Raw genomic sequence first — 12,025 nt, forward strand, 5'->3', positions numbered from 1 at the left:
GGGGGGTGCCCCTTGGAGAGCCGCGCGGCTCGGGCCGGGAGCCGTCTGCCGCGGCCCGCGGGGATTAGTTCGCGGCTGCATGCCGCCACACGCGTCGGGCTGGGCTCAGCAGGGTAGAAACAGCGCCCCGGGCGCGCGGGGGAGGGAAGGGGGAGGGCACGCGGGGGCGGGGCGGGCGGCCTGGGGCTGGGCTCGAGGAGGCTGCGGTGGCCCCTGACTTGGGGGCCCAGGGGATGCAAGCAGGGGTCCTGGCGAAAAGGGAAAGGCCCAGACTTGCCGAGTTCTTTCTGAAATTAGGGTAGAGGCTGACGCTCCTAGAAGCCACTGGGCCCCAAGGCCACAGAATACAGGGGTACCGCTCCTCCTTCACTGAAGATTGGACTGAAAATTGGACAAGTCCCAAGGAGCCGGGTCCCCACACTGTCCCACTCAAGCAGCTGAGAGGAGAGAGAGATAACCCCCATCTTCTCCCAAAAGGCCCCTGGGCAAGGCCTAAGGTACCAGGGCAGGAGATGGGTGTGAACAGAAATGGCTGAAAAGACCTCCTGCCATCTCCAACCCTGGGGGCGTGTCAGGGTGGGCCCTGGGTCACCCGGAAGTCACAGAGGGAGGACAGGGAGTGGGCTGGGGTTTCTCTGGGCTGTGAGGGGAAAAGGGATTGGCAGGGCTGTCAGGCCTGCTGGGCAGGAGGCATGCACACACCCAGTGCTGCTGATTCAGAGAAGGTTTTTGGGGGCGGTGGGAATGACACAGAGGCTGGCGGTGTACCCTGCCGGGAAGAGCTTCTGCAGAAGTACTGACGTTTTACCTGCCCAGGCTTCCCTCACCTACACCATTTGGCAAAAGTCTTTCGTGCTGCCCTCTGGGTACTTTGTCACAGGCTCTCCATCCTAAGTGCTATTTACTAGGCAGAGGGTAAATTGAGGAAAGCGACAGATAGGGATATTTCCCAGGCTTGAGATCTACAGTGGCAAAGAACAGGCAGGATAAGTCAGGAGTCCGTTCTCAGGCATGGAACCTGCTACGGTCAGCCCACACAGCCCAGGCTGGAGCCACGTCTTCCCCGTTTGGCTGGCCCCCATGGACTGTCCAAGATCAGAAAGAAGCAGAAGAGCAGCATGGTCGGTAGATGGGCACCTGGGGAGGTTGCCAGCTTGAGGCAGTGGGTTGGGGATGGTTGGCAGATAGCTTTCGGGGTGGGTGTGCTAGAGGGGGTGGGCAGTAGGGCAAGGGCGAGGGGCAGCTACCTCTGCTGAAGATGGGACTCTCGTAGGGGATCTTGTTTCGAGTCTCAAGACTAGAGCAGTTCCAGCGCTGGTCCCGGAACTGGTGCTGGCACTCGTGAATGGCGATCTGGATGCCCTGGATCGCTGAGGCGGCCACGTCAGGGTGGCGCACACACACTTCCATCTGCCGCCTACTCAGGCCCGGCAATGTTAGGCACACCGTGTTGGCATTGAGCACAGGCTCCGGGGGGAGGCGGAGGCCCAGAATGTCGTTGGGTGCAGACCTGTAGGTGTGGGGGTTGGGTGCGGGTGAGTGTTTGGGGAGATAGGAGGGCCCCGTTTTTAACAATTTGCGCTCTGTCCCAAAGGCCGCAATCCCTCTGTACCAACCGAAGGTTTGGCCCATTGGTATATTCCTAAAGCAATCTCCTGTCCTTGAGCCTCTCATCGTTTCCTCCAACACCACCCCCCCCAGCTACTCCCCCAGCTGCACACCCGCACAGGTTAAGGAGTAAATGCACACACATCCGAAATGCCTGAGCACACCGTATTTCCTAAGTACATCCCCAGGCAAAGATGCTAGCATACATAGCGATCCCTGGGAGACCACTCCCAAGGCATGTTTTAGATACTCACATTCACTCAGACACACTTCTTCGCACATCGAGATGGCCACCCAGACCCAGGAACACTTCCCCCATGCATGCTTCAGCCAGACATAGTTTTACACATATACACAAAGACACTCACAAACACACACGTGTTCATCTCAACATACAATGAGCCATAATCTCATACATTCACACGTATGTGGACACACAGACTGCTGTTTACAACGTAGCTTGCAGGGCTTACAAAATACCACACACGCACGTACACACACACACACACACACACACACACACACACACACACAATGAGAACCCTTCCAGCTGCAGTGTCTCAGTGACCCCACCTGAACTACTTTCTTCCAGCCCCTAACCCATGCCCCTGCCTGGGAGTGATCTTCAAGGAGGAGGAAGGTAGTTTGAGCTTACTCCTGGGGTGGGGGTGCGTTCCCCCAGCCTGGCATGGACTCCAGGTTGGCACTTGCTCCCCTCCATGCACACACCTCCTCTTCTAGTAGCCATCACTTTCCTGGGCACTGCCTTGTCTCCCTGGACTGCCCATACTCTGTCACCAGTTCAGCCCCCTCCTTGGAGGGCACTGTCTCTCATTGGGCACCAGAACTTTCCTGCGACACTGTCCCTCCCTCCTTTCAGGGTCCCCTGCCCCGGCGGGAACGCCAGAGGCCCCGTGGCTGGGGGTCCCAGCTCTCCAGGAGGGCGGGGCGTAAGGTGAGGGCTCACCTGGGCACGGCGGCAGCCAGCAGCAGTAGGAAGAACAGGAGCGCGCAGAGCGCGGGCCGCGGCTGGGGCCGAGGTCGGAGCCGCAGCCAGGGGCAAGGGTGGGTGCTGCCCATGGCGCGCGGGCCGTGACGGGCCAGGAGTGGGGGGCTCACAGCCCGACGGGACCGGCGAGCCAGGGGCGACGGCGCATGATCCGCGGGGGTCGGGGCGGCTGCGACACGGAGCTCCGACTCGGGTCACGGCTCCGAGAGCAGACGGCGCCCGCCTCCCCGCTCCATGGGGCAGCGCCCCCGGGCACCGCCCTCGGGGTGGGGGGGCGGGCGGGCGCACCGGGCACCTCCTGGCACAGGGGTCCAGGGAATTTCCCGAGGCCCCCCTGCGACAACTCCCGGTGCCTCTTGAGGGTAAGGGGGGCCCGGAGGTGCTGCGGGCTGGGGATGAGAGGCTGGGGTGCTGGGGAGCCCCCCAGAGCAGCGCCACGAGCCTGCGCTTCCGAGGGCGTGCGAGGAGGGCGGGGGGGGGGGGGTTGAGGGGGGGCGGCGCTGTTTGTGCCCGGCCCCACGGCCCAGAGAGTGAGTGACTGTCCCGGCTAGGGGAGCTCTACGCCTCCCCTTTCCTCCCCCCCAACCCCAGTGTCTCAGGGCTCTACCCCAGGTGACGTCACGAAGGGGGGTGGAGGCGTGTATGGGTCCTGAGGCCACTGCGTCCTTAGGCTCGGGACTGCGGCGGTGCAGAGGGCAGGGGAAGGAGAGGTGTTGGGGTCTGTGCGCCGTTCACGTGGAGGGGCCAGCGCCGGGGCGCGCGGGTTTGTGTGAGAGGGTGTGTGTTACTGCGAAGTGTGTGTGTCTGGCCGAGACACAGCTGTTGGGACCGTCCTCCCCAAAATACACACCTGCAGGGACTGGAGGGGAGGAGCTGGCCCCCCTACTCGCCTCTCCCACCTCAGGAGGGACTTCCCAGACTTGGCTGGTGTAGCAGGTGTAGGGGGTCCTGTAAGGGGGTTTGGCAGCCTCCGGATTTTGCTCTTCTTCCCTGTGTGACCTTAAACAGGTGCCTTCTGCTCACGGAGCCACCCTCTGCCCCTTTGTGAAGTGAGGTTATTGAGGGCCCACCTCATCTTGTCAGTGAGCCAAGGAAGGTCAAAGTGGGACTCCAGTAAATGTCTAGGAGCAGAGGTCCCTCCCTGGGGTGATACACCCTGGGAGAGGGATTAGAGGGCTTTTTAATCCCCAAAAGTGTGCATTTTGTCCCATTTTATTTCACTAGAAAATGAGGCTCAGAGAGGGCCAGGACTTAAAGATCACACAGCAAATGAAGAATCCAGCCCAGTCCTCTTGACTCTGAGCAAAGCAGCAATGGCCCCAACACTGAGTGCTGCTTGCCTGGGCCTTCCTGCAGGTGCTCCAGATCTTTCCCTGGCCCAGCTACCTGCACTTGGATCTCTGGGAGCCACCCAGAACCGGACTCCTGCCTCAGCCCCACTCCTCCCTGGGATTCCTTCGTGTCCTCTCACCCCAGCTTAACCTGGGGTGAGTACCGTAGAGCCAGGCAGGGGCCCGAGAAAACAGCAGGTTGGGGACAGAGACTCCAGCTTCTGTTTCTGGTTCTCACCTGGACCCTGATAGTGAATCCTCTTCCCACTGTGGACTTGGCATCCTCCTCTGTAAAATGGGCACAAGTCTCCCACTCTCTACACATACCTCCTTCCCAACCTCATTGCCCTCTCCTGGTTTAAGGACAAACTACCGGAGCCTCTGGGCTCGGAGACAAAAGGGGCCCATTCCTGGAATTGCCCATCCCTGGGGAATTGGAGGAGTGGGGTGGGGCCTTCCCTGTCCCCAGACTGTCAGGTGGTAGCGGCAGCCTGAGCAACAGCAGGCTGACGGCATCCTCCCCCTCCCCTTTCCCCCATCTCTGCCGGCAGCCACCGCAGCTGTCAGGAATTAAGGGCTTGAGGCTGCTGGGGGTGGGGGTGGGGCAATGGGGGAAGCAGTCTGGCTGGACAGCAGGAAAACAGCCGGGGGCAGGAAGCAGTCTGCTCCAGCCAGAACCTGGTTTGACCCCAGGCGCCCCCTGCCCTCCCCACTCTCCTTCACCATGCTGCAGGGACAGGGACAGCTTGGGACTAGAGTTTGAGGAGGGTATGGGGAAGGACAGGGCAGGACCAGACTCAGCACAGGAAGGTAGGCATCAGCCTGAGGTGGGAGAGGGCACCACAGGGACAAGTCAGGCTGCTGGGGAAACTGAGACCCAGAAAGGATTAGGAAGAGGCCCAACCTGGGACAGGCAACAGGTTCCTAACCCAGCTTGCAGACCTCCTGACTCCCCAGATACAGCTCATACTAGCCTTCCCAGGCTTGATGCCTGGTCATATGGACCCCCTGGGGTAAGCCATCGTGGGGAATACTGATTCCCGGTCCTGTGCCGCTGAATCAGCCTGTCCAAGGGCAAGGCCAAGGGGTCTGCGTTTCTAACCAGTATCCCAAGTGATTCTCATGAGGACCACATTTGGGAAAATCTGCCGACCTGCTTGAGGGGGCTGATTATTTTTTTCCTTTGACCTGCCTCTGCCAAGAGAAAGTCTCTTTGCTCCCCCACCCTCTAACTGCTCATGAAATACAGAGGTGTAAGAGAAAGGAAGAAGGCCCTTTCTTTGAAAACCCCAGGAGGCAAACAATGATTCTCAAGTTTTGTTTGCACTGGGGCGTGGTTCTGGCCTGATCCCACGAGGGCCTAAAAGTGCCCAAGCCTGGGGCGCTTCTTAGTGCAGAGAGGAGAGGGCTTATGTAGGCACAGGGACCTTGGCATATGTGGAGATGACGTCTGTGACTGGAGTCCCGGTCCCAAATGACCCCTGCCATGGGCACGCCTCTATCAGCAGCCCCCAGACCCCACCCTGGCCCTGCCCTTGGCTCTGGCCCTCAGCCTAGCCCCAGCCCCCGCAGCCGCCAGCTGAGACCACAATTACAGGGGCCACTGGGGGTGGGGGGAGCATCAGGGATGAAAGGCAGCTCAGAGAATAGTTCCAGCTGTGGCAACTCTGGAAAAGGTGGAGGGAAGGGAGGGCCAGAGGAGGCATGAGGGTGAGAACAGGTGGGACCCTTACAGCCCCAACCCAGAGCAGTCCAGGCTCAGCCCTGATGTTCTGCAAGAGAAGTCTATCTTGGTGATGAGGAGGGGGAAGGAGCCCTAGACCAAGAAGAGAGCTCTTCAGCCCATCTTTCAGGCCTCAGGGACCAGTGCCCCTCAGCAGGGTAAGGGGGCATAACCAGCTGCTTCAGTCCCCCAGACTCCTAGTATGTTTGGTCATGGGAAGGAAGGGGAAATGAGCCCTTGGCCTTAGGCTGATCCTGGGGCTTCCAGCAGCTTCCCCGCCCATCTGCCTGCATTCTGGCTGTCCCTGATGTGGTCATACACACATCTGGGGTGCCTCTGTGCTCTTCCCCCATCTCCCTGGCACCACATGTCCCCCACCACTCAGCCAGCAGGGAACCTTCATGGCTCAGACTGTGCCTGGGGCTGGGCAGCTGGGTGAGGAAGGGGGTGCTGGTGGGGGAGGGCATTTCTGAGCTCCGCTTCCAGCCTTCTTCTCAGGCAGCAGTGCAACAGCACAGACCCTCTCTGAGCTTAAAGATGACTAAGATAATGGTCAAAATGGGGCCTCTCCGGCCAAGGCTCTCACCCTTCACAGAAGGCGGTTCCCAGACTCCTGCTGAACTTGGTCACAGAAAATGGACCCCTCACAGTCGACTATCAGTTTGAAGATTGCGATGCCCTCGTACAATGCACTAAAAAACTATCAGGCATCCCCATTTCATAATGGGAGAACGGAGGCTCAGAGAGATGAACTGATTTGATCAAGATCAAGTTAGCAAACTAGGCCTTGTTTCACTGTTACCATGTTACTTCCTCTGAATTCAGTTCCTTCCACTGCCTCAGTTTCCCTCTCTGGCTCGTGGAGGAGTCCAGCATCACCCACTCCACACCACCCACCAGGACGTGGCAATAGAGACATGGAGGCAGGCGTCCGTCCCTATGTCTGGGTCAGCCCAGAGGTCTGAGACAGTCTAGAACCCTAGCAGCTTGACCCACGCTGTCCTTGGGTCTCCTTGCTTCCTTTCATCCTACCCTCTCCTGCCCACGCCTCTCTGAGTTCCCCAGATGTCTTGCAGGTCCTGCCTGTGGGTCCCTGTTAATAGGGAAGCTGAGCTCTGTGCACCCTCTTGTGGTTCCTGAGAAAAGTGCAGGAGATTTTTTTTTCCCCCTAAATATTGAACCCAGCTCTGGGGAAGGCAGGGCCTGAATATAAATTGCACACTTAGGAAGCTTCATTTCTCCTCCATGCTGCCCATGATGCCACTTCCACTCTCGCCCTTGATAAGGTATCCAAACCCCATTTAGTAGAGAGGTTCTGAGTCCAGATTCTCCGTGACACTTCCCTGAAGCTCGGACGTTTGACCTAAAGGAGTCAGGAGGAGGCAGGAAGGAAAATTCAGATGCCCTTTCCTTCCCACTGCAGCCTGATATCCCCTCTCCATATATGCCTCACTCTGGGATCCCGATGTGATTTGTGAAGAATGACCCAGGCTGGGTCAAGGGGTGGATGCAGAGGCATGGTGGAGAGGGAGCACAGATACACTGGAAGCCATGGTTGAGGTTACATCCAGGATGAGTTCCCCTTCCTTCTGTTTTATTTGAAAAACCCTACTCTCCTCCCGGTGCCCCCGATACCCATGGTCTTAACGGGGCTGCCGATCTCAGTCATGGTAGCACATCTTCCTGGACGGTTATTGGTTTCGGGGTGGGCAAGTGACTGAGCTGACCAAATCAGGATCTTCGTTAGGACTTTGGCTGGGAAAGCCATTCATTTTTAGATCACCACCTCTAAGAATATGGGCATAGGGCTGACATACAGAGAAGGTCTATCTGCAGCAGGAGGTAATGAGGACAGTGTGAGAAGAACAGAGGTAAGCTAGAAACCATAGATGTTGGGGGTGGTGAGGGAAGAAGATGAGGGAGAAAGATCTATGACATCATCTGGGCCTCTGGGTTCAGCTGTGCTTGAATTCAGTCTTACCCCTGGACTTCCCAGGTAATTAACTCCCTCTTAATTGTTTTTCATAGTTCCCTTGACCTAACCTAGTTTGAGTTAAGTAGCTTCATTTGCAATCAGGGTCTACCCAATACCTGCAAAGCGTCAGCTCTCTCTCCCCATTCTCACAGTAACTACCATTTATTAAATATAACCTTGACATAAATTACTGTGCCAAATGCTATGCTAAGTGCTTTTCATGTCTCAGAAGAATCCTCCCCATGGTTCTACGAGGAGGTGGATGGTCATGATAGTGCCGCCACTCTCCCACTAATTGTCTCTTTCCCCTTCCCTTGAATTGTTGCTCGTTCCATGACTTGTGTCAACCAACAGGGAGTGACGGCATTGTTGCATCACTTCCAAGGCTGGACCTTAAGCTTCTGCCTTCACACACAGCAGAGTCTATTTTGAAAGGCAGCCTAGGTAAGAAGTCTAACTACACCAAGGCCGCCATGCTGTGAGGAAGCCCAATCTAGTCACATGGAGAGGAGGAGACCCTGAAGGAGCTCCAAGGCACTACTTAGACATATGAGTCAAGCCTCTTAGACTGTCCAGCCCAGCCCAGCCACTGCAGAAGGCAGCCGAGTGACCACAGCCAACATTTCCCGCCATAAGGAACAGAACCACTAAGCTGAATTCTGACAAATTCCTAACCTCAAGAATCATGAGAAGTAATTATTTTGGGGTTTTGTTGTTGTTGTTATGCAGCAATGGATAACTTAAGTGTGATGGGTATTCCCATTGTATAGGCAAAGAAACTGAGGCTAACATGCTTATATTGTAATCTTCTTAGCAGCAGCAGCAGCAGCAGCAGCTTCAAACCCAGAGTGCCTGAATCCAAAGCTCATGCTTTGCCTACACACCTAGGTGGGGCAGTCATTCTCTCCTGCAGTATTTGGACTGTGGGAAAGCTGGGGCTCTGAATCCCAGCCATTTGGCTATGCCCTCCCTCATTCTCTCTGCTGGAAGATGGAGGCATGAGATTCAGCTCTGGAGAACCCAGAACCCCAAACCTTTCTTCTCTGTCCCTGCAGCCTCGACATCAGCTTCCAGAAAAAAGGAAATGTGGGTGGGTGCCAAGAGAGACCTTGGGACAACTTTGCATCCTTCCCCTCTGAGTGTGATTAGAAATGCTGTTCTGAGCACTCTTTTCAATGTTAATGGGGGGTGAAATTAGCTTTGGTGGTTAAAAAGTCTGATGTTACTAATAACATAATGTCATCATATTCTACAGTTTATAAAGTGCTTTAATCCTATGGGCTTGGGTGGCCCTAAATGTCTACCCTCGAATTCCCCAAGAGTCACAGAAACAGAAGGGCAGATAAAGGTGTCACATTCCCCAGAATGAAGATGAGGGCTGGACTGCGAGCTGAGTACACTACCAGAGGCTTTTGGTCTTCTTTTCCTAGACCTTTTCCGTCTGTTCCTTTAAAGCTAGGGCTTCCCCGGCTTGCAGCTCCAGGCCAGAGATGTTTGACAAGGGTGAACCAGAAGAATTGGCGCTCTTCACCACAGTTCGCAGGAGAGCCTAATTCAATAGGTGGGGAGATAGGGATCTAAGGTGATAACCCCTGAGATGCTAGTTCTATCAAAACCATCTTCCTTTACACATTCCTTCGGAAGCCTGGCCCCATGGTAGCCCCCAGGGGGCCAGCTCCCTTCCCAAACTGTGGGTCCAGTCCTTTTGGTTTAAATATTTTTATTGATACTAAACTCACCCACCCACCCCATGGCCAGCAGTTCTAAGGAGTCCTATATCCAGAAGCCTAGAGACTGGCTCTTTGTTTTCATATGGGGGCCAAAGAGCGGAAGGGACTGCATAGCCTCCCCCCTGGGGCCCTCCAGAGCGCTCCCCCGGGGTGGGTGACCTCCAGCGCCCCTCGCCTTCGTGGGCGGGCGTGTATCTCAAGCCCGGCCGCCTCGCGGTTTGCGGAGGCCTGGGAGATAGACTTCTCGCTGCGAGCAGCCGGGCAGCGCCCCTGCCGAAGTCCAGAGGTCCCGCAGACGCCGAGGGGCGCGCGGTTTGGAGAACCGGACAGCGCGTCAGAGGCAGAGGCTGAGCTCCTTGCGCACGCGGCAGCGGTGGCACTGCACTACGCAGCACCAGTGGAAGCGACACAGGCAGTTCTCCTCGAGCTGCACGCTCTCCTGGCGGTGCCCGCGGCCGCAGCACAGCAGGTCACAGCCGCTGAGGTCCAGGGCACTGCTGTTGCAGGCGCGGCCGCGCGTGCCCGGCGAGCCGGTGCGCCGGTTGGGAGCGCAGAAGTCGGGCGAGTCCGCAGCGTAGAGCAGGTCGGCGCGGCCCGGCGGCTTAAGAGTGCGGACCGCGGGCAGTAGAGCCTTGCCGTCGTTGGTTCCCATGACACGCGAGGCGCCGTGGAAGCGCTCGAGCAGCCGCGCTCCCACCTCGCGGAACGGGGGCAGCTTCTGCCAGCAGGTTCGCAGCGCGCAAGAGCCCGACAGCCCGTGGCACTTGCACTCGGTGCGCGTGTGGCTCCGCACGGCCTGCGGGGAGCGAAGGAGCCGGCGGATGCGGACGGATTGGGGATACCGGGAGCGCAAAGGCCCAGAGGACCGACAGAAAATTAGAATGGGGAGGGCGAGGTAAACGGAAGAGAGAAGAGAGCAGACCAAAACGGAAAAGGACAGCGCAAGGTGGAGAGGAGGAAATCCAGGAAGGAACAACTCCGAGAGAAGGAAAAATTATAAAGAAGGAAGAGTAAGAGAAATGGGGGGATCGGGGCGCAGTATGTAGCACAGAGATCGCAAGTCAAGGAATGGGAGAGAGAGAAAGCAGAATGGACCGCTGGGGTGAGATTCTCCCTAGAGGCGGGGAGGGGTTGCAGCTGTCCTGCTGTGTTCCTCCTGCCAACCTCCTCCGGACAAAAGGGCCCCCTCATTGCTGCTGCCCCTCGGCCCCAGACAGGGCCGAGCAGAGCCGACCTCCTGGGGGTCTAACAGGTATGTGGGCTTGTCTGGACATTCCTCTCTGGGCTCCCTCTTATGCCCCGCCTGATGCCTCGGGCCTGAACCCTAGAGGACACAGGAGGCGAGGAGGGGGCGTGTCCCTAGAGCACCCTAGAACTAAGGCATAGGGTGCCAGACGACCCACTGTGAATGCATTACTAAGAACGGGAATCCAGAGCCCCTGCCCCTTATTTGCAATTTGTCTGAAGCTGGGGTCTAAGAGTCACAACTCCACTAGAGATTTATGGTGTCAGATGACTCAGCAATATCATCTCTGGACGCTCAGCGTCCAGAGGCCAACCTGAAATACAGACTTGTGTGCCCCCCTCCCCTTCCCAGGTTTCTCTCCTTCCTCACACTCCCTCCTGGAAGCATCTGACCCAGACAGCTTCTTGTCCCGAAATGGGAACTGGGGAGGAAGGGGACAGGGGGCGGGAAGGGGGCTCCTCTTTGCAGAGGGAAGGGGAGACAGGGCCCAGTCTGGGGTTGGTGGGAAGCCAGTTGCCAAGTGCCCAGATTCTGTCACAGCTTTCCTGGCCTCTACTGGCCTCCCTCCTACCTTCACCAGCCTTGTCTCTGACATCTTCTTCCAAGCCTGCCTTCCTTTCTAGCCCTTTTCCCTGGTGTTCCTGGCTTCTCCCAACTCCTCCACCTCCAGATACTTTACCTTTGCTCCAGCTTCTATCTTTTCTTTAATCTCCAGCTTTTGTCACCTCCTCTGTCCCTGCCCAGGCTGCCAGTTCTCCACCTATTCCAAGCTCTGCCCCACCTGTCCGGTCTCAGGTTTATCTTGCCCAGCTGAGGTCCCTAAATGCCCTGACTATTCTCTGGGTGTCCCCTGCCCATCCTGCCCATTAGACTACCAGCTCCAGGCCCTCCCAGGCCTCCCAAGGGACTCCTTCTTCTAGGCTGGCCACCTCACCTCACACATGCCCATCCACACGCCCAGCCAGTCTTCCCAAGCGGTCCCTTTCTGCCAAGCAGGTTCCCACACACATTAACATGCTCCTGCACCTAGGCGCCCTCACTCACACCCCCATCCCCTCCACTTCTACAGACCCGCTCCCGCACACCCACCCTCACCCACGTCCACTCACACCTACCCACACTCACACATTCATACCCTCACACTCGCAGACACGCCCCTGCCCATACTCACCAGCCGGCCGGCCTCGTTGTTGTGAAGCTGCACCAACGCACGGATGTCTCCGCGTCCCCGCTTGTGCCGCGCGTCCATGAAGAGCCTCGACTTCTCATCCCCGAAGTCCACGTCGTCGCCGCAGCCTCCCCACTCCCAGGCGGCGCTGCCGTCGGGGGGACCAGCGGAGCCGGGGGGCCCAGGGGTGCCAGGCAGGCCGGGCGGACGCGGCGGGGCCCGCCCTCGGGGCGCC

The 12,025-nt window shown here is 57.7% G+C and overlaps 2 protein-coding genes across 2 annotated transcripts in view; both read right to left on the bottom strand.

The window, feature by feature from the left end:
* Nucleotides 1–2,774, bottom strand: part of WNT10A (Wnt family member 10A) — an 11,980-nt gene extending 9,206 nt beyond the window's left edge. The window contains exons 1-2 of the mRNA XM_029932916.1: nucleotides 2,576–2,774; nucleotides 1,248–1,510 (exon numbers count right to left, since the gene is read on the bottom strand). Coding sequence (XP_029788776.1) covers nucleotides 1,248–1,510; nucleotides 2,576–2,688 — 376 coding nt within the window. The 5' untranslated portion in view covers nucleotides 2,689–2,774. The remainder of the gene's footprint in view (nucleotides 1–1,247; nucleotides 1,511–2,575) is intronic.
* A 6,575-nt stretch (nucleotides 2,775–9,349) lies between these two features.
* The window catches only part of WNT6 (Wnt family member 6), a 13,131-nt gene continuing 10,455 nt past the window's right edge, over nucleotides 9,350–12,025 (bottom strand). The window contains exons 3-4 of the mRNA XM_029932917.1: nucleotides 11,794–12,025; nucleotides 9,350–10,172 (exon numbers count right to left, since the gene is read on the bottom strand). The exon at nucleotides 11,794–12,025 is cut by the window's right edge and continues 11 nt beyond it. Of these exons, the coding sequence (XP_029788777.1) occupies nucleotides 9,711–10,172; nucleotides 11,794–12,025 (694 nt within the window). The 3' untranslated portion in view covers nucleotides 9,350–9,710. The remainder of the gene's footprint in view (nucleotides 10,173–11,793) is intronic.

The sequence above is a fragment of the Suricata suricatta genome, chromosome 3, assembly GCF_006229205.1.
Source record: "Suricata suricatta isolate VVHF042 chromosome 3, meerkat_22Aug2017_6uvM2_HiC, whole genome shotgun sequence".
Lineage (NCBI taxonomy): Eukaryota > Metazoa > Chordata > Mammalia > Carnivora > Herpestidae > Suricata > Suricata suricatta.